The following is a 19,773-nucleotide window of genomic DNA, read 5'->3' on the forward strand; positions in this document are numbered from 1 at the left end:
GAAAGTGATGATTTGGGACTATCGGTGAGAATTATAAAATGACAGGAAATGTTGAATCAAGGAAACAGGATGAATGAACGAACCACAAAAAGAAGAGTTTATCATCAAACTACATCTTGACATTTGCAACTTGACCTACTAACTTTGTGATATAAAGACAATGCATGCAATGTAAGAACTTTGTAGAACAATGGGCGTTTTGTTTGAGTTTGTGTTATCAGATAATCAAACTGATAATGAGTCCCTGAAACTTCCTGTTATCTCATGGTACAGAAAAACCCACTCTATTAACCAACTTTGGGGTTGTTGATTGTTTTTCCACTTTCTTTAGAAGTGCATTGAATATGCAGATGAGAAAGCGACTTAAAGCGGGGTGTTCGGACTGATCGCTTCAGACATCTTCTGAAACATCAGGATCATCAGGTCTACAGTGAAATCAACATGAAGACTCTCAGCCTGACGGTGGGACTGCTGCTTGTGCTGTTCATCATTTACTACGGCGATGCCACACGTAAGTCTGTTAGCCTACTTTTTCTTGACTGGTGGGAAACTCTACTGTGAGAATTCAATTCTGCATTTTTTTCTTTTTGTTTTTGTTTTCTTTGAAAATGATTGTAAAAGTATCATTTTTCCTAAATTTAGCCTCTGACTAATTAAAAGGCATGGACTTTGATGCCTCTTTAAATTAAACACTAAATTTTACATTTAAAACATCATCTTCCTAACACAGATAATTATCTCAGCTCGATGAAAAGGATGAAGAACACATATTTTGTTTGAAACAGCTTAATTTTTCTGTGCATTTGTCTTTTTGTACAAACACAAGTGCAGCAGCTAGGCCACCAAACTCATCTATGTTCACAGTACATGCTGAACAATATTGATTGCAGTTTCAGCAACATATCTGTTCTTCTACATTCAGGCCATCTACAGTCATTTCATGTGCATTTTGGATTTATCATCACAGTTGATCTACTAAAAAATAATATAGATGATGGAAAAGCATTGAAAACAAAGAAAAAAACTGAAAAGAGAAAAAAAATCTCTTTTCAGTGCTATGATGTTGGACGTGCGTCTGTTAGCCCACTGTCCACTCCAGGCAAAAAACGAACAAATACAAAAAACTGTTGTTATGACATAAAGGAAAATTTCAAATAATGACAGGATTTAAAAATGTATTTGAGAACTAGCCCAGTGTCAGATTGGTCACCCGTTGTCTACAACATGGACAACAGTGGAAAGAGGATGGACATAAGCATTATTAAAGAAGCCTGAACTAAATTAAAAGAGATAACTGCTGAATTCCACAGATTATCACAACAATAAATCAATGGACTTTCAATCTTGTTTTCACATGTACGTGCAAAGTATGAAAATTTTTTAACAGCTAATCTTAAAGTTAAATTTCAATAAATCTTTTTTATTTTTGCAGTATTTGTTATCTTGTGAGGCTCAAAAGCGTCCAGTTAGCTATTCCTCTAACTTTATAACGCTGATTTGATTTTCCAGCATCTTACTTTTTCTACAAATCTTACTTATTTTATTTTGTCATTTGGTGTAATTACTTCGCTAAAATAAACATAACCAGTTTCTGATCATCTCCTTGAATGCAAAATTAAAACATAAAGTTTAAATAAAAAAGTAACACAATATTGCCGCTAAAAGCTAGCCAGCCTAGTTTAGCGCTGGTTTGAACTTCCTTGGTTTGTGACTAATCAAATCGCATTTTTCTCTTTGTCCAAAGATGGAGTAACAGCTTTACTGAGGCTCTCAAACTGATTTGTGTTTCAAGAAAAACAGTGTTGCTCTCAAGCAGCATATTCTTATAACACCTCTAAATATATCATTCTGTTAATGTAATGACATCCATTTGAATCCATCCATTACCTGTGCTTTTTGTATCTATCACAATTGATATAAAAAACACAGAACTACAGTATTTTACTTTCTTCTGATCCGAATAGCTTGAGAAAATCTTTAAATATATATATATTCCCCTCTCGCCCCTGCGGGCAGCTTTGATCCTTCAAGCTCGGGTCCTCTACCAAACACCTGGGAGCTTGAGGGTCCCGCGCTGTATCTTAGCTGTTCCTAGGACTGTGCTCTTCTGGACAGAGATCTCCAATGTTGTTCCTGGGATCTGCTGGAGCCACTCGCCTAGTTTGGGAGTCACTGCACCTGTTGCTCCGATTACCACTGGGACCACTGTTACCTTCATCCTCCACATCTTCTCCAGCTCTTCTTTGAGCCCTTGGATTTTCTCGAGCTTCTCGTGTTCCATCTCTCTGATATTGCTGTCATTCGGAACCGCTACATCGATCGCTACGGCCGTCGTCTTCTGTTTGTCTACCACCACTATGTCCGATTGGAAGTCCCACAGGATCTTAGCTCGGTCATTCTCCATCACCCTTGGGGGCGTCTCCCATTTTGACCTCAGGACTTCCAGGCTGTACTCGGCACAGATGTTCCTGTACACTATGCCGGCCACTTGGTGATGGCGTTTCATGTATGCCCTGCCTGCTAGCATCTTGCACCCTGCTGTTATGTGCTGGATTGTCTGAGGGACATCTTTACATAGCCTGCACCTGGGGTCTTACCAGGTGTGATAGACTCCGGCCATGATTAGTGCCTCTGTGCTGTCTTTCAGTCCAGCTTTGTCCAGCCTCTGATAGGATTTCTGGATGTCAGCCACCTCTGCTATCTGCCGGTGGTACATACCGTGCAGACAGCGGAGGTGGCTGACACCTCCGCTGTCTGCACTATAAAGGAATAAGAAAAGGAAAATTAGACCCTTACATTCTGGCATGTTGTTGGACATCCCTCATTGTGATGTTTTTTCTTCATTACATTTTAACTGTGAAATCGAGTTAATAATCTTGCCCTAAGACATAAAATATGATCCTTCAAAGTGTATGTTTTATTAAGATATAATAAACATCACTGCGGTGCCTGCTGAGCGTTGACCTTAATTACTAAAAACATGAAAAAGTATTTGTGATGTGTTGGACATCAGTACTGACAAATCTCTGATTTTCCTCTTACAGCTCATGGAGTGAAACCAACACCTGACCTTTGCTGTTTTAAATTCTATGAGAGAAAGATCCCAACAAAGCAGATCAAATCCATCAAAAAAACTCACAGCAAATGCACGACACCAGCATTTGTGTAAGTTTGTCTTTCACAGTCTCTTTAACACAGTCACAAATATTTGCCAAAATAATGTATTATCCTCCACATAGAAGCTGTAATGCGTGGGGTAGAGCAGGTTATCTACTGATCGCAAGGTCGGTGGGTTGATTGCCGGCTTTCCCCCAGTCTGCATGCCAAATATCCTTGGGCAAGATACTAACCCCAAATTGCTCTCTGATGCATCCATCAGAGTATGAATGTGTGTGTGCATGTTGGTTAGAAAGCACTTAGAAAAATGTGTTCGTGTAATTGGGTGAATGCACAAGTTGTGTAAAGTGCTTTGAGTGCTCAGAAGAGTAGAAAAGCGCTGTATAAGAACCAGTCCATTTACCATTTAAAAGTTAATATGGAGCAAAATAATGATACAGATTTTTCTGCAGGATCAAGACACCCAGAGGGGATTTCTGCGTGAGACAGAATGAGAATTGGGCACTGAAAGAATTTGTCCAAAGAAAATAACACAATTAAGAGATGGAGAATCTACCGCGCAATAAGCCGAACTGCATCAATTACTCCATGAATTTGCTTTTTAATCCAGATGTATTGCTGGAGTTTTGACCTCTCCATAATGTGCCTGCTTAATTACTGTCAGCATTTCTGAAGACAAGATACATTTATTATGCATTGATTTAATTCAAAATAAAGATATCAATTTTAGAATTTGAATGAAATGTTAAAAATTATTTTTCTGAGGTTTTCTGTTTCGTTGCCACAGGTATATGAAATCAAACACATCTTTACAATTGGCAGTCTTTACAAGCATTTGTGAAAGAATCAGTCGCTTTGAAGACTGTGAGACTTCTGTCTTTGAAATACCACAATCATCTGAAAGTGAAAGCATTCAGTGGCAGATTGGATAAAGTTACATGGTGGGGAGAGTGCAGAGACAGAGGGCTTTAAAAACGTCTCCAGTGCACTGCTGACTCAGCATCATGTGTTTCCATGGCCTGTGGGTGTAGCGTGTAGGTGGCCCAAACTTTTGTCCACACTGCCTACATTCACTTACAGCATGTTGTCCCAGCTTGATGTGACAAACTTGTCACATGTCCCAAAGAGCGCTGCTAGGCTTTCTTTGGTCTTGGAGATGTTCTTCAAAGCTCTGAGGTGTGTTTTGGGCTCATTAACATTCTGCTCTGTAACTTACTTTCCCACAAACATCCAAATCACAGTCGAAGTGCATTTCTCAAGAATGCAGTGCCACTTGTCCTCAGTCAGGGTGCAGTTGATTTCAGTTCAGGTTACCACCTGTAGAGCAGGAAACACCTCCTTATATTCCACTTTATTTTCCTGCTGCTTATCTCATACTGAGCTGTCGTTAATTTGAAATATTTTTGATTTTGCAGACTTTGAGGTTATTTCCAGGTTCAGATTTGTTTTCACTTTGCCATTGTGATACAGATGCAGTATATCCAAAGCATTTGTATCTCACTTTGTATTGTTTTGCTTCATTCTTGAATAAAATTTTGTTTCACACAAATCAACGACTCCATCTGACAGTGAATGTGTTCTTTTATGCGGTGGCCTAATTAATGGAATTCATCAGAATGCAGGTTATAAAAGTTTGTTAATGTAGTTGAAGGTCAAAGTGGAAAATGTGTCATAGGGAGGACTTTCACAAACTCATTATCTGAACGTGGGAAAATTATCTGAGCTGCTCTGAAGTTGAATGTGAATCTGCACAGACGTTTAAGTAAACAAATGCAATGTGAAAACTGGAAGTCATCAATCGTTATCAAAAGTTTAAAATTAAAGTGTAAAGAAATATTTTCATATTCATACATTTTGAATTTTCCATGTGAGAGAAGGAGTGGATTACTTTAAGACTTCATGAAGATGTGCTTTTTAGGGGGTAACCAGATTAGGAGTACTGGCCTTCAGGCCCATGTGACAAACAGAGGGAAATGGTCAGGCTGCTTTGAGGTGACAGGATGGAAACAGTAACTCAAATAACCACAGCAAAAGCACACACCAAGTGCTGCTCAAGTCAGTCATAAACAAAACTTTCCATGTGGAGGAGGAGGGGTGGATATTACTTTAAGTTTCCCTAAAGAAAAACACTTTTTAAAAAGAAAATTGCTTTGACTTTATACAAAAGCTAACAAAACTTTCTATGTAGTTTTGTTAGCTTTTATCATTTCACAATTTCAGATGTTAAACAGTAAGTGACCATATATATAGCCTGCTATGTATCAATAGTTCAGGCTGCTGCTAATAGAGTAAGGGTATGGAAGATAAACTACACTGCTGGCAGGGTTTAATACAACCAACTGGCACTAAGAATAATGAGGGTGCCCAGAGGACAATAACAGTATGTGTGTATGAGATTTAAAGATCATTGCATTTCATTTTTATTTACATTTTACAAAGCATCCCAAGATTTTTGGAGTTTTCCAGAGGAACAGAATGCTGTTTGAAATCCACGTAAATGTTACCACTGGAGGGTGAGCAGGCCAATGGGGAATTTGAGGAAGGTAATTCAGATTGGTTTGATGAGTGTAGCTGCTTGCATGGTGATGAGGACTGGAGATAGGAGGCTCTTCAGTCGGCAGAAGGACCACTAGAAACAAGGAGACGTAAGAGCAAGAACACAAGGTAGCCTCTTGGAGAACTCGGTTTGGACTGTTACACTCCTCTTTGGAGGCAAGAGACGAGCACAGCAGGTCTTATTACACTGTCATTAATGATGTAGATGATAATCAGGCGTGTTCGGCTGAAGAACAAAGAATCCAATCTACGTCCAATGGCCAACTTGGTAGAGAGAGAAACTGAAAACAAACCAGCACTCATTATTGTCAACGGGCACCGGGTATGTGGGAGGGATCCAGACACTGGCGGAAGGTTGATCACAAGCTTAATAATAAATAATAAGAAAAATAATAATACATACAGAGAGATAAGCAATGACACAGTGTGGATATGTAGTGGGGAGTTTCTGACATGAAGGTACATGAAGGTATTTCTGCTAATTTACATTGACTTTTAACATTATTATTTCAGTGAAACAATAAACGACCTTTCTATTTTTTAATGTTAAGGTAAAACAATCTGTAGTATCCCGTTAAAAACAGCTTGCTTGTATGCTGATAAGGACTAAGAACAGGAGGCTCTTCAGTCAGCAGAAGAACCACTAGAAACAAGGAGAGCACGTAAGAGCAAGAACACTTAAAGAACTAAGAGGCCTGTTACACTCCTCTTTGGAGGCATAATATTATGCAGAGACGTGCACGGCAGGTCTTACCACACTGCCGCTGATGAAGTAGATGATAATCGATGTGTTTGGCTGAAGAATCAGATATCCAATCTCCACCCAATGATCAAGCTGGGGGAAAGAGAGAAACTGAAAACAAACCAACACTCATTATTGTCAATGGGGCCCGGAGGCCAGTATGTGGGTGGGGACCCAAATCAAAAGACAGGCGGAGGGTTTTTCACAAGCTTTATTATAAACAGAGAGATAAGCAATGACACACACCATGGAAATGTGGCAGCGAGAAGATGGTTTCTGAATTTGAAGCTTACTTTGCAGGTTAGAAGTGTAAGGTTCTGGAGGCCTGCTTACCACAGTTAGGTAGCTGACGAACTGGCGCTGAATACATCTTAAGTGCTGCCTCGCTGATTGCTGTCAGTGTATATTGACAAATGGCTATAGCCTGGAAATATGGTGCACCTAGCATTCAGACAAATATACAAGGTGTAAACATAATACATCCATACTACATATTATTGTGTGGAAAAACTGAGTATCAATATACAAATGCATCAGATATCAGCAAATGTTTCAAATGTTGTCTCTCGATTCTACTGTCGACCTTCACTGCAGCCTGAATAAAGGAAGGTTGTGCAGACAGTGAAGATTGGGACTAAGCATGCATTATCAGTGCATGTATTTATTGGTAGAGCACCGAGTGATTTGTTTGAGCGTTTTATCAGATATATTGAGTCCCTGAAACTTCCTGTTGTCTCATGGTACAGAAAAAACCCAATCTATTAACCACCTTTGGGGTTGTTGATCATTTTTCCAGTTTCTAAGAAATGGTTTGAATATGCAGATGAGAACGTGACTTAAAGCAGGGTGATCGGACCGATCATTCAGACATCTTTTGAAACATCAGGATCATCAGGTCTACAGTGAAGTCAGCATGAAGACTCTCAGCCTGACAGTGGGACTGCTGCTCGTGCTGTTCACCGTTTACCACAGCGATGCCTGTAAGTCTGCTTCTTGTACTTGTGTTAGATCAGTTTTTGAATTTCTGTCTTTCTCTGCATTCAGACACAGAGTGAGACAGAGCGAGGACATCAAACTCATATAAGTTCATGGCCATGAAGACCAGTGTTGATCTTAAATTCTTTACTGTAATTAAGTAGATTGAATCCTCGTGTAAACAAGTGTGGTCACATGTTCGGCATGTACTTCACTGAGACATATTTATTTTTTTAACTTAAATAGGAGCCTTCAAACTGTATCTGTCATTAAGATATAACAAATTGTATTTTGTTGCATTAACCTTAATTATATCTGGTATGTTGGAGAAGTCATTAGAAGCAGACGCAGCACTGAGTAATCCCTGTTTTTCTGTTACAGCTAAGGCAGTGATTTCTCCTGACTTTTGTTGTTTTCACTTCTTTGACAAACGGATCCCAAAGGCGAACATCGTCTCCATCGTGAAAACTCACAGACAATGCTCCACACCAGCATTTGTGTAAGTTTGTCTTTCACTGTCTCTTTGATACAATCACTAATGTTTGCCAAGTAAGTCATGTATAAGCAATGTATAATCGTTGAGATTGAAGCCGTAACTCTGCTATTAACCGTAAAATGTGTGAATATGAGAGCAAAATAATGATACTGACTTTTCTACAGGATCAAGACACACAAAAGGCTTTTGTGTGTTAAACAGACTGCAGAGTGGGCAAAAGAACAATTTGACAACCAAAGGAGATTTTGACCCAGCCTGATATGACAATGTCTTAAAGAGCTTCATCTGATGAGGAAAGTTTATAATGCAACAATATGTAAAAACATGTATTGAATTATTTTATAATTTTCTTTCACTATGCAATTGAAATCATTTTTCTATCACATTGTGTTGTTTTGCTTTATTCTTCATTAAAGTTTCATTTCACAAAACTCATCGACTTCATCTGATAGTGAATGTAAAAGTATGTGTGGTTTGTGGCTCAGCTGCAGGGGAGGGGTGGAGTAGCGGGTGCAGGGTGTGCTGTCAGGGAAGGCTGAACCCAGGATCAGAGCTTTGGGGGTGCTGAGCACCCAGGAGAGCTGCCCAGCCAGGCAAGATAAACCTGTCTCTGTCAGTCCCTGCATCCTTAAATGTTGTCCCGAGTTCTCTCTGACTGTCACTTTGGTGCATTTAAACCCCTGTTCCTCCCTGTCCTCATCGTCTGTTGTCTTAGTCTCCGTTATCAGTCATCATAATTTTACCATCTCTGTGCAAGTCAGCAAATTTCTTTATTAAATCATAAGCTTCTTAAATTCATCAAGTCTCTCTGTGCCTGGGTCCTCGTCACAAAACATGACATCACTGTTTTGTGCATTTTAACACAATTTAATCCCCACATTTGTGAAAGAAAAGCAAAACACTTTTTTGAAAAGTCTGTAACAAAACCATCAAATCTGATAAAGGTTATTTAAATGCCGCAAAAGAAGAATGGATTGGAATAAAAAAATACACATCCTAACCTTAATTACTGGGGGAGAATAATGAATGATGCTCATAGTGAGTAAAAAGTAAACTGAGTGCGTTTTTTGGACAGAGATTCACTTTTAATGTGTATGTATAATATAATACAGATAAATAAAAATACTCCCAAAACAGAATAAATTATTACGAAATATTAATAAAAACTATAAAAATGGAGGCAACTTTGCCCGTGGTTGAATGTATACAATGTATGAAAAAATCTTTATTGCAGATGCTAATTTTACTAATTTATTAATAATAATTTTGTGTTGTAAGATTTATGAGTTTCACACATTCATAGTGGTACTTGGGAGAGCTTGAGATTTTTATCAGGTGGTACACACTGTAACAAGTTTGAGAAACACTGATAAGGTAAGTGTGTGTGTGCTCTTGGAAAACATTTAAAGCTGCAGTACAGAATCTTTGAAACAAGCTTAAAACATTTTTAGAATATAAACAGAGCTTCTGCTTCTCTTTACAGCTCCTCACTCCATCAGGGCTGTTTGGCTCTTTCTGATAGTGTGCAAATGTGATGTACGTACTGCGGCAGTCATACAGACAACTGGACGGTCCAAATGTTGGCCTACCTATTACTGGCTGAGGTTTTAGTAGAGTTGTGGCTGAACCACATAAAAATATATCATTAATTTTAATCTCCCCAATCAATGATAATGTTATGTTGGAATGTTGTTAAAGAGGGTCAAAATGTTTCAACCCAGTTTGTTTTGCAGATTCTGTGTAGCAGCTTTAATATAGGGAGAACACAACTTCCAGATTGTGTGAGTAAAATCAGGTTTTTTCTCTTTGTCAGTTTAACAGTTTCTGTTGTGCCTGTCACTGTTCCCTGTCTGTTTTCTTACCTGGTTCTTCCTGACCTTGTACTTTCTCCTCACGTTCCCCTCTTTCCTCTCTCCCTCTTTGGACTGACAATCATACACAAATAGATTGTATTCAATTAGATGAAAAATTACATTAATATGAAAAAAATTCTATTAAGATCACTAACAAAAAGTCCTCTCTCAGTGTACTTTCAACCAAAAGGCAAATAACCAAACCACATGAACATCTAATAAAAGATATAAACATTGAAACACTGATCCAACATTATTCTTGATTGACGGATCATTTGATCTTACACTTTTACCTGAATGTGGCTCCTTTTTTTGTAAAAACCTCCTCATATCCAGTATGAACCTGGCTGTCTCTCTGTACACAAACACACACACACACACACACACACACATACACGCACAACAGGAGTTATAAGGTTAATGGGCATCCAGTCAGTTAGCTAGTTAGTATCCATTTCAAACAGGACAGTGGTAACAACAGTAGGCTACGGACAATTCTAAGTTTTAGATTTTAAATAGGCTGTATACATTTCAATGGGAGCAACAGGATGGTCAAATGTCACTGAATTTACTACTGAGCAGGACGGATTGTAGGGTAGCAAATGTTGCCGGAAAACACGTTTTAGACACTGCAGGTTACCTGGTGTAAGGTTTTTCAGCTAAAAAGAAACCTGATCTGACTCCTACCTAACTATATAAAGAGTAACTGAAGGTTAAATGCAGCTAATATGTCCTGTTTTAAGCCAGGCACTTAAACCTCCGCTCCGCTGCGTCTCAGCCACCATGGCTCTGGCAGCATTTTTGGGGGTGCTAAAGCACCCCCAAAAATGGGCTAAAATCGCCCCTGGCTGAACCACACAGCTGTTCTCCATCACTGGGTTATGCCTGCCCTATTTTACGAAGATGCTGGGACCCGACGAGAGAGCGGTGTGGTGTGCTGAGCAGGAGAGGGCAGCTGAAAAACTCCATGAATAAATTGTCTTAAAAAATCCTAATCAGTGAAACAGCTGTCAACGTACAATGTCGTGTGCATGGTGGAATCATTTTTATATCACTGCTTCATTCTTTGTTAAAGTTTTATTTCAGTTTATAAAGAAACAATATGTAAAAACATGTATTGAATTATTTTATAATTTTCTTTCACTATGCAATTGAAATAATCTTCATTAAAGTTTCATTTTACAAAACTCATCGACTTCATCTGACAGTGAATGTAAAAGCATTTTCATGCCTATGTTTTGGAGTTCATCGGATGTGACTGGAACACCTCAATTCAATGATTTGGATGGGTGAACATATACCCACATAACAGACAGGTCTGGCCTAGATCTGGTGTCAAGCTGGCACTGCTGGCTGACTTCTGGCATGGTAAGTGGTATGTCATCCAGATGTGGTCCAGACCTGGCGTAGATGGCACTGTTTATGTGATGGCATGCCACATCTGGCCCGATTATGGTTTGGTTTATGTGGTCCAGGCTCATAGAAAACAGGTCTGACTATTTCTTTGGTCATTTTAGCCTTTTTGGCCAGGGTGAAGGGAGTATCTGCCATCAAACAAGAAGACAGCCGCATGTAACTACGACAGTGTTTGCTAGTTCACCTTACGTGCATTAATGTAATAACGTGGTTAGCCTACTCAACGTAAATTACACACAAACAACATTAAGCTACTCACTCAGAGAAGAACGGCTGCACTGCCATCATCATCCGTCATCATTTCTGCTACACTGGCAGGGCTAGGGGCCAGGACTCTCCTCTTCGGGTTCTTGGGGGATGTTGCTAAGTCCGGGTCCGATAACAGGCACCACACCCGCAGTAGATGCGCTTGGTGTGAGGTCTCGCAGCAAGCTATCAAATACGGCGCATTTTTCGGCTTTTAACAAAATGCTATGCGTCGCCAGGTGTTTCATCGGATTTGAGGTGTTACCTCCTTTGACAGTATCACAGTATCAGCTTAAAGCACTTGTTGCAGGCTGCTGAGTTTGCATCTTTTGCTGTGAAGTACAGGCAGACTTTTGACCGCTTCGCCTTGGGCATTTTTAATCTGTAGCTCTGCTCTAAAAGAATGTACGTACCTGGGCCCGCCTACTATCCTCGGAAACGTAAAATGATTGGCTAGAATTCAAAGTGTATGACATCTCAGGAAAATAAAGCACCGAAATAAAGCACCGAAATGTGCGCTGCTTTTCGGTCTGGTTACTACCGTTTATGTCAGAACCGGTGCCATCATGCCACCGGATACCGGTACCCATCCCTATTTGTGAGTGTACACTTTATCTAAAACCCTAGTGAGGGTTTACTCATGTTTACCACTGGGTGGCTGCAGCTCAGGAGGTAGAGCAGGTCACCTACTGATCAGAAGGTTAGTGGTTTGTTTCCTGGCTTCTCCAGTCTGCATGTCAAGACAGTGAATGTGTATGAATGTAGTTAGGAAGTGTGTTAATGTGGATTGTTGTATAGAGCACTTTGAGTAATCTGGGAGAGTAGAAAAGCACTATATAAGAATCAGTCCATTCACAGTCGGAGCAGAGTTTTGTCATGTTACTTTTGCACTATCATGTTCCGGCACATGTTGTTATTACATGGCTTGATTAAGGTACACATTAGGCTGACATCTTGGGCCAGCACAGGGCCAGCAGTGTGTCTGCAACTGGCCTTGTGCTGGCCCATGTGTGGGCCACCTCTGGCAAACCAGATCTGGGCCACCAAAGGGCCGTCATCCTTTGCGGTATGTGGGCAATGTGTAAGCACATTGTATGGGCCAGATCTGGGCCATAACAATTTTGCTTTGTGGGTAGACTTTTGATGATATGGTTGTTACGCCCCAGTCTAGGGGTACAGGAACGCAACATAAGTTTGAAAAGATTGCCCCGCCCTGGTCCCCAAAACCATACACAGAGGGAAAACCAATGTCTTAGTGAATGGTGATTTATTTCACTACACTGCAAAAATGAAGCTCCGGGGTGAACAAAGGCCAAAATAACAAACAAAACAAGCTAAGTCAGGAGGAGGTGCTATCTAAAACCCTATGTGAAATCAAACATCAAACAAAAGACAAGCGCTACACCTAACTCCCTAACTGAAATAAACAGGAGAAAACAGTGCAAGGAAAAACAATAAGGCAGCTCACCCCTTCTGTTGCAGTGCTATTTACAATGTGCTATTTACAATGAAAACTAATGTACACACTATATACAGAACTGAGAAAAGTCGCACAAAGTCACAGGCACAAATGTCTCAGGTTTTGGAGGCCAGGGTCAGGTCTGCTGCTGCTGTCAGTGGCTGCCCCCGGGACAACTGCTGGTGGAGGGATTTTGAATGCGACCACATGATCGCCGGACCAATCGGCAGCCGTCAGCTCATCCACTCAGGGACCTGCAAAGACTTAAAGGCACAGACAAAGGAAACAACCACCAAAACAGATTATGGACAGGGCCATAACAATGGTATATTATGATATATTTTCTTGTCCAACTTTGGGCCCCTTAATTGCGACCACAGTGTACCCATCTTCTGATTGCAGCTTCCAGCAGAATAATGCCTCATGTCAGAAAGGTGAAATCTCCCCAACTGGTTTCTTCAACTCGAATGGCCTCCACAGTCACCAGATCTCAATCTAATTGAGCACCTTCATGATGTGATGGAACAGGAGATTAACATCATGGATGCATTCTCTCATGGAATTTAGTGCTCGTGCTCAAGAATACTTCCACAAATTACAGTCCATGAACACAATTCACTGTGGCATCCGCAAATGCAGGTTAAAGCTCCATCATGCATAGAAGAAGCCATATGTGAACATGGTCTAAAAATTCTGGTGTTTTCTGTTTTTCACCAACAGGGTTCACTAGTGAATTCAGTTCAATTTTATTTTTACAGCACCAAATCACAACAACAGTCGCCTCAAGCCTGACCACCTTTCATAATATTACAGCTCAGGATAGAAAAGTGTTTTTTCCATTTCTTCCATCATACTATCTATAACTGGATAACATTTTTTGATTCTGAACATCGTTTGCTGTGTGGGTCTGCATGCGGTCCAAGGCAAGAAGTGAGACAAGAGAATCATTAAGTTTTCTTGCTTTCTTTTTCCCCACAATATCAGTCGACAGGTCATCAAAAAAGGATTCAGTAGAGTAATGAACCACTGTCTCCTTAAGCAGTTCAACTAGATTTATAGCCTTAGACAGGTCAACAGTTTTCGGACTGAAGCATTTCTGATAACATGTTAAAGCCACTCAGAGTGTAAGGCTTCCAACAAAATTCAGACCCATCTGAACCAGAATGCCCCTTGCTCCTACAGCTCTCTGTTGGTCTCTGAAGAGATCTCTTCTAGTACACACAAAAAAACCAGCAATCTGTCCATGATATTGCGACACGAGGATGCTGGGACCTGACAAGCACAGGGTCATGATTGCTTTCCACATTGAACATTTCTAGGAAAATGCCCCTTTTATTTGAGTCAGTACACTGTGACCACTCTTTCAAGCACCTGTTTCTGGCGATGGCAAGGGCCGTCCATTACAGTCATCAGAGTTTAACAGAACCCACTGACTTTAAACATTGCTTTCTCCCAATGACGATATCCCACAGCTGAAGTAAATACACAGTAACAAGAGTCTCTACTCTGGGAACATTCCAACCAAGGGTGTATTTTGTACCATTCTGGGAGCACCCTGCTTGATATGTCTTAGGAAACCTCAGATCACGTGGTTGTGGGGCCTTCACTTTTGAATTTGCATATGTCTAAATTCACACACAAAAAAGAAAAATATACCAAATCTAAAACTCTGCGCAATAATCGACTTGGAGGAGTGAAAAAGAAATTCAAAACAAAGGAGCACTCATAACATTTTTACCATGAAGAAACGCCCAAAATCAGACAACGTTAGCATTTTTGATCTTCTATTGCAGTTTCCTGGTTAAAGGTCAGCATGGTTGTGGTCTGTTGTAAATTAAAAAAAAACCCCAAAGAAAAGTACCCAGCATGAACAGTGAATGTGTTTACATTCAATCAAAGCCACAGTCTTTCTCTAAATTTAAATAGAGTGCTTTTTTTTTTTTTTTTTTTTGCTACTTTTAGTCACTACCATGAGGTGGGATCATTTATAACTGTGCCTCCAATGCAGCTTGGAAATGTTTCTGCAGCTAGCATTCAGACAAATATGCAACATAAAACATCCATAACAGATGTTATTGTGTGCAAAAGTGAGTATCAATACACAAATGCATTTTTAACATTTTGTGTGCAGAAAATGATTTGTGTAACCTGAACTGATATACATCAGGCATGAGCAGATGTCTTACGTGAATGAAGGAAAGTTGTGCAGAAATTGATAATTAAGGAGTACTGAAAATTCTGAAATGACAGAAGAGGTTTATGGAGAAAATTAATTAACCATGAAAAGATCCCTGTTAATGAATTTGCCATCTAATTATAGCTTAATATTTGCAGCTTGATCTACTACTCTGAGTTGAGATACAAGTATGCATGCAGTGCATGCATCGTACGGACTTTGTAGAAGATGAAGTGGTTTGTTTGAGCTTGTTTTATCAGATAATCAGAGTGATATTGAGTCTTTGAAACTTCCTGTTGTCTCATGTTGCAAGAAACCCCAATCTATTTACCACCTTCAGAGTTCTTGATCATTTTTCCACTTTCCTTAGAACTGCACTGAATATGCAGATGAGAAAGCGACTTAAAGCGGGGTGAACGGTCTGATGAATTCAGACAAAATCAGTCATCATTCAAACATTAGCATCATCAGGTCTACAGTGCAACATGAAGACTCAGCCTGACGGTGGGACTGCTGCTCGTGGTGTTTGCAGTTTAGCACAGCGATGCCTGTAAGTCTGTGTTAGATTTTTCCCAGGTTTTCACGCACAAAATATGAGTAATCCTGAGCATCTTATCTTGCCATTAGAAATTATATGTTGGTTATTTTTGTCATGTATCTCTTTGACTTTTGCACAAGCATTTTTTTCTTTGGTTTTTCTTACCTAAAATAAATTTAATTAGTGTGTAACCATTTCCAGTGGTTTTTGCAGCAGTAGTTCTTTGAATTTTCTGTGTTTTTTTCTTTGTTCAATCACAGAGTGAGATAGCCATGATGTCAGCGTCACTGATGTGTATTGTCATGAAGACCAATGTTGATCTCAAGTGAGCTGTAAGTTCTTCACTGTAATTTTCTCACTGTGCAAACTCAAACTAAATCCTGGTGTGAGCTGGTTGGTTAGTTGGTTACATGAAATAATAATTATTATCATTGTTACTTAGGGCGATCGTGGCTCAAGATTTGGCAGTTCGCCTTGTAATCAGAAGGTTGCTGGTTCGAGCCCCGGCTTGGACAGTCTCGGTCGTTGTGTCCTTGGGCAAGACACTTCACCTACTACCTACTGGTGAGGGGCCGATGGTGCGATATGGCAGCCTCGCCTCTGTCAGTCTGTCCCAGGGCAGCTCTGGCTACGACTGTAGCTTGCCTCCACCAGTGTGAGAGTGAATGAATAGTGGAATTGTAAAGCGCTCTGAGGGTCTCGAAAAGCGCTATATAAATGCAATCTGTTATTATTATTTAAACCAACTGTTAACTGTATATTTCTGTACATTTAAGTATTATTATTCATATTGCCGCATTCATTGACCTTGTTTATAGGTAATTTCATTGTTTAATCACATTAAAATGTTCCTAATTTAATGTTTAAAAGCACTTGGAAAAAGGCAAAATCCCATGTAAAATTAGGGCAACAAACTGTATTGTCATTACTGAAAATAACCGTATTTTTATGAAAGTTATTTTCTGGTATTATTTTGGCGCCCCAACTGCTGGAATATTAATGTTTTTTTAGGATTTTTTTTTTTTTTTTACAGTGTACTGTTCCTGTTCAACTCATATCTAATCATCCAATCAGCCAAAGGAGATTTAAGTGACTTTGAATGTGGTGTGGTTGTTATTTGCCAGTCGAGCTGGACTGAATATTTCATAAATGGCTGATTTACTTGAATTTTCCCAAACTTTAGGGTCTCTATGGTTTACAGAGAATGGTCTGAAAAAGAGGAAATATCCAGTGAGCGGCGGTTCTCTGGGGGAAAATACTTTGTGAAGGCCAGAGGAAAATAGACTGATTTGAGCTGATAGAAATCGAACAGTTATTCAAATAACCACTGCAAAACCACTTAATGTCACTCGTCAGTTACAAAAATTAACATTAGATAGAAATTTGTTCTGACTCACCAAAATTAGACAATAGAAGATTTGATAAATGTTGCTTTGTGTAATGTGTTTAGATTTTGGCTGCAACATTCAGATGGTAGGTTCAAAATTTGATGTAAACAACATTCTACATCCATTCTCCCATGTATTAAAAACTCAAGCGTAGGTGTTGGTTGCCTGGATCTTGTGCTTTCCATTCAGCTGACTCCTCAGGACTTGTCTTACCCTTTGCAGGTAAGGCAGGTCATCTTGGTTCCCATTTGCCTGTAGGATTCCTAGGTATCTGTAGCTATCCTCGATGTCTCCAATGTTACCGTCTAGTAGTACAATCATCTCAGTTCTGACTACTTTCCCTCTCTTCGTTACCATCCGACTACACTTCTCCAGTCCGGCTGACATTCCAATGTTAACGCTGTAGATCAGGGGTGGAGAACTCCAGGCCTCAAGGGCCGGTGTCCTGCAGGTTTTAGATATCACCCTGGGTCATGTCGTGAAAATTTCAAGTAACCTGCAAACACTCAGTGAGCGTCTTTTGAAGTGGAGTTTATTATATACACTGCAGTGGAGACAACAATGGTCTCTAATGATAGATATCTTATATACAAACTGGCAAAACTCAGAGACAAAGAGAATTCCAGAGCACATTGCGTCACTCTATACCTGCCAGTTCAGCTCATCCTTGAAACCTTCCCTTCAGAGAGAATAACGACCAGCAATCACCTCCCTTTCCCCCCCAGAAATGAGCAACAGCCCCCCCCGCACACAGGTGCCTGGATGTCTCTGGCCTATTACAATGGCCCCACTGTGAAGGTGTGATAAAGCATAAAGACACATTTGTGATGCTATCCTATATGTATGTAACTAAAAAACAAATACAAAAGTACATTAGATAAATACATAACGTGGTAGGACTCGACTTAAGCGGTCAAAGAAGTGCAGGAGACTGATGCTGTCCAGTGTAGCAAGTGATTTATTCACCATTTTGTGGCCCAACAATATTTACAAAGAAACAAATAAGAAACTCAACTCTATAACTCAGTTCAAATAAACATAACTGAACTTAAATCAACAGAAATTAAGGTCACCTGCACACAGCTACACTGACCTGAACCTTTTCCCCCAAAACACCTGAGTTCTTCTGCTTAAATAGTCCACTTAACCAAACAATTTCTCCTCTGGACTATTCCATTCAGTAGGTAGGTAAGATGAACATGATTATATTCAAACCTCTACTACTCCTCTTTACTGGCAACATAAACTCTTTGGTGTAATCAATACATATTACAACAATAAATCTATTTCTCCATAAACCCTCTAAAATCAACTTTATTAAATTATAAGAGTTCTTCCCCTTCTGCACTTGGTCTCTTCCTGTGACCTCAGATGAACCCAGAAGGTATAAAGCAGGAAGTAAAACTACATTTCCTCCTTTTGTTTCTGCAAGACAGGTAGGCAAGGTAAGTTCTTAACTTAGCAAACTTGTATGAATTGATTTAAACCAAGATGTTATATTATATAATCTGTAAAAGTGCAAAACAAACAAACCCAGGATAGTAGATGTTTGCCTATTGCAGATTACATGTGAAATATGGTTAAATCAAAACAAGAATGTTAACTAAGAATATAGACAAATGGTCTTCTCACCCACTTTGTCACACATAAGATAAAGAAATTTCCCATCACAGTCAACACACCTGAATCAAATTAGTTCATTACCAGGCCTATGAAAAAGGAGGTAATTTAGCCATTTAAATCAGCTGTTTTCGATCAAGGTCATGTCTAAAACTTGCAGGACACCAGCCCTTGAGACCTGGAGTTTCCCCACCCCTGCAGTAGATCCTTCACTGCAGCCTGAATAAAGGAAAGTTGTGCAGAAAGTGAAGATTGGGACTATGCATGCATTATCAGTGCATGCATTTATTTGTAAAATAATGAGTGGTTTGTTTGAGTTTGTTTTATCGGATATATTGAGTCCCTGAAACTTGTCTCATGGTACAGAAAAACCCCAATCTATTAACCACCATTGGGTTGTGGATCATTTTTCCCAGTTTCTTAGAATTCGTTTAAATATGCAGATGAGAACGTGTCTTGAAGCGTGGTCATTGGACCGATCACTTCAGACACGTCATCATCAGGTCTACAGTGAAGTCAGCATGAAGACTCTCAGCCTGACAGTGGGACTGCTGCTCATGCTGTTCACCGTTTACCACAGCGATGCCTGTAAGTCTGCTTCTTGTACTTGTGTTAGATCAGTTTTTGAATTTCTGTCTTTCTCTTCATTCAGACACAGAGTGAGACAGAGCAAGGACATCAAACTCATATAAGTTCATGGTCATGAAGACCAATGCTGATCTCAAGTGGGCTGGAAGTTCTTCACTGTAATTTTCTTACTCTGAATCCTTGCGGAAAAAGTGTGGTCACATGTCCGGCATGTCCTTCATTGAGACAGATTTTTTGTTTTTCTATTTTCTATGTATCTCTATCTTTTATGTCTTTGCTTAATAATCTTGCTCCAAGACATAAAATAAGAGCCTTCAAACTTAATCTTTTATTAAGATATAACAAATTGTGTTTGTTGCCTGATGAGCATTTAACCTTAATTATATCTGATATGTGGGAGAAGTCATTAGAAGCAGACACAGCACTGAGTAATCCCTGTTTTTCTGTTGCAGCTAACGCAGTGAAATCACCTGCCCTCTGCTCGTTTCACTTCTTTGACAAACGGATCCCAAAGGTGCACACTTGAAGTTGCTTTGTAAACTACAAGTGTTGGTGGATCAGCAGGTAGCTGATCAGCTGCATTGTCTCTCCCTCACTCGCCGG

The 19,773-nt window shown here is 39.7% G+C and overlaps 1 protein-coding gene and 2 long non-coding RNA genes across 3 annotated transcripts; all 3 read left to right on the forward strand.

Moving 5' to 3' along the window:
• The first annotated feature begins 315 nt into the window (after positions 1–315).
• On the forward strand, positions 316–4,569 carry LOC147326650 (C-C motif chemokine 4-like). The gene is made up of 3 exons (XM_086302642.1): positions 316–511; positions 3,045–3,165; positions 3,570–4,569. Exons 1-3 carry the CDS (start codon positions 442–444, stop codon positions 3,646–3,648), a joined length of 270 nt encoding a protein of 89 aa, XP_086158768.1. The 5' UTR covers positions 316–441; the 3' UTR covers positions 3,649–4,569.
• Positions 4,570–7,230: 2,661 nt separating this feature from the next.
• Positions 7,231–8,243, forward strand: LOC147326651 (uncharacterized). The gene is made up of 3 exons (XR_015130624.1): positions 7,231–7,395; positions 7,772–7,889; positions 8,051–8,243. It is a non-coding gene; the product is annotated as an uncharacterized LOC147326651 (long non-coding RNA).
• A 7,171-nt stretch (positions 8,244–15,414) lies between these two features.
• Positions 15,415–18,482, forward strand: LOC147326652 (uncharacterized). The gene is made up of 3 exons (XR_015130625.1): positions 15,415–15,586; positions 15,835–15,906; positions 16,017–18,482. It is a non-coding gene; the product is annotated as an uncharacterized LOC147326652 (long non-coding RNA).
• Positions 18,483–19,773: the final 1,291 nt, after the last annotated feature.

Source organism: Aulonocara sp. 'chitande type north' Nkhata Bay, linkage group LG7 (genome assembly GCF_057382095.1).
Source record: "Aulonocara sp. 'chitande type north' Nkhata Bay isolate Kocher_YH1m ecotype deep benthic linkage group LG7, A_spYH_male_GT1.1, whole genome shotgun sequence".
NCBI classification, from domain to species: domain Eukaryota; kingdom Metazoa; phylum Chordata; class Actinopteri; order Cichliformes; family Cichlidae; genus Aulonocara; species Aulonocara sp. 'chitande type north' Nkhata Bay.

Excerpts from the sequence above, each read along its gene's own strand:
- LOC147326650 (XM_086302642.1), top strand. The coding sequence starts at position 442 with ATGAAGACTCTCAGCCTGACGGTGGGACTGCTGCTTGTGCTGTTCATC. Across the intron at positions 512-3,044 it reads TTACTACGGCGATGCCACAC|CTCATGGAGTGAAACCAACA; the intron begins GTAAGTCTGTTA and ends TTCCTCTTACAG. Across the intron at positions 3,166-3,569 it reads TGCACGACACCAGCATTTGT|GATCAAGACACCCAGAGGGG; the intron begins GTAAGTTTGTCT and ends ATTTTTCTGCAG.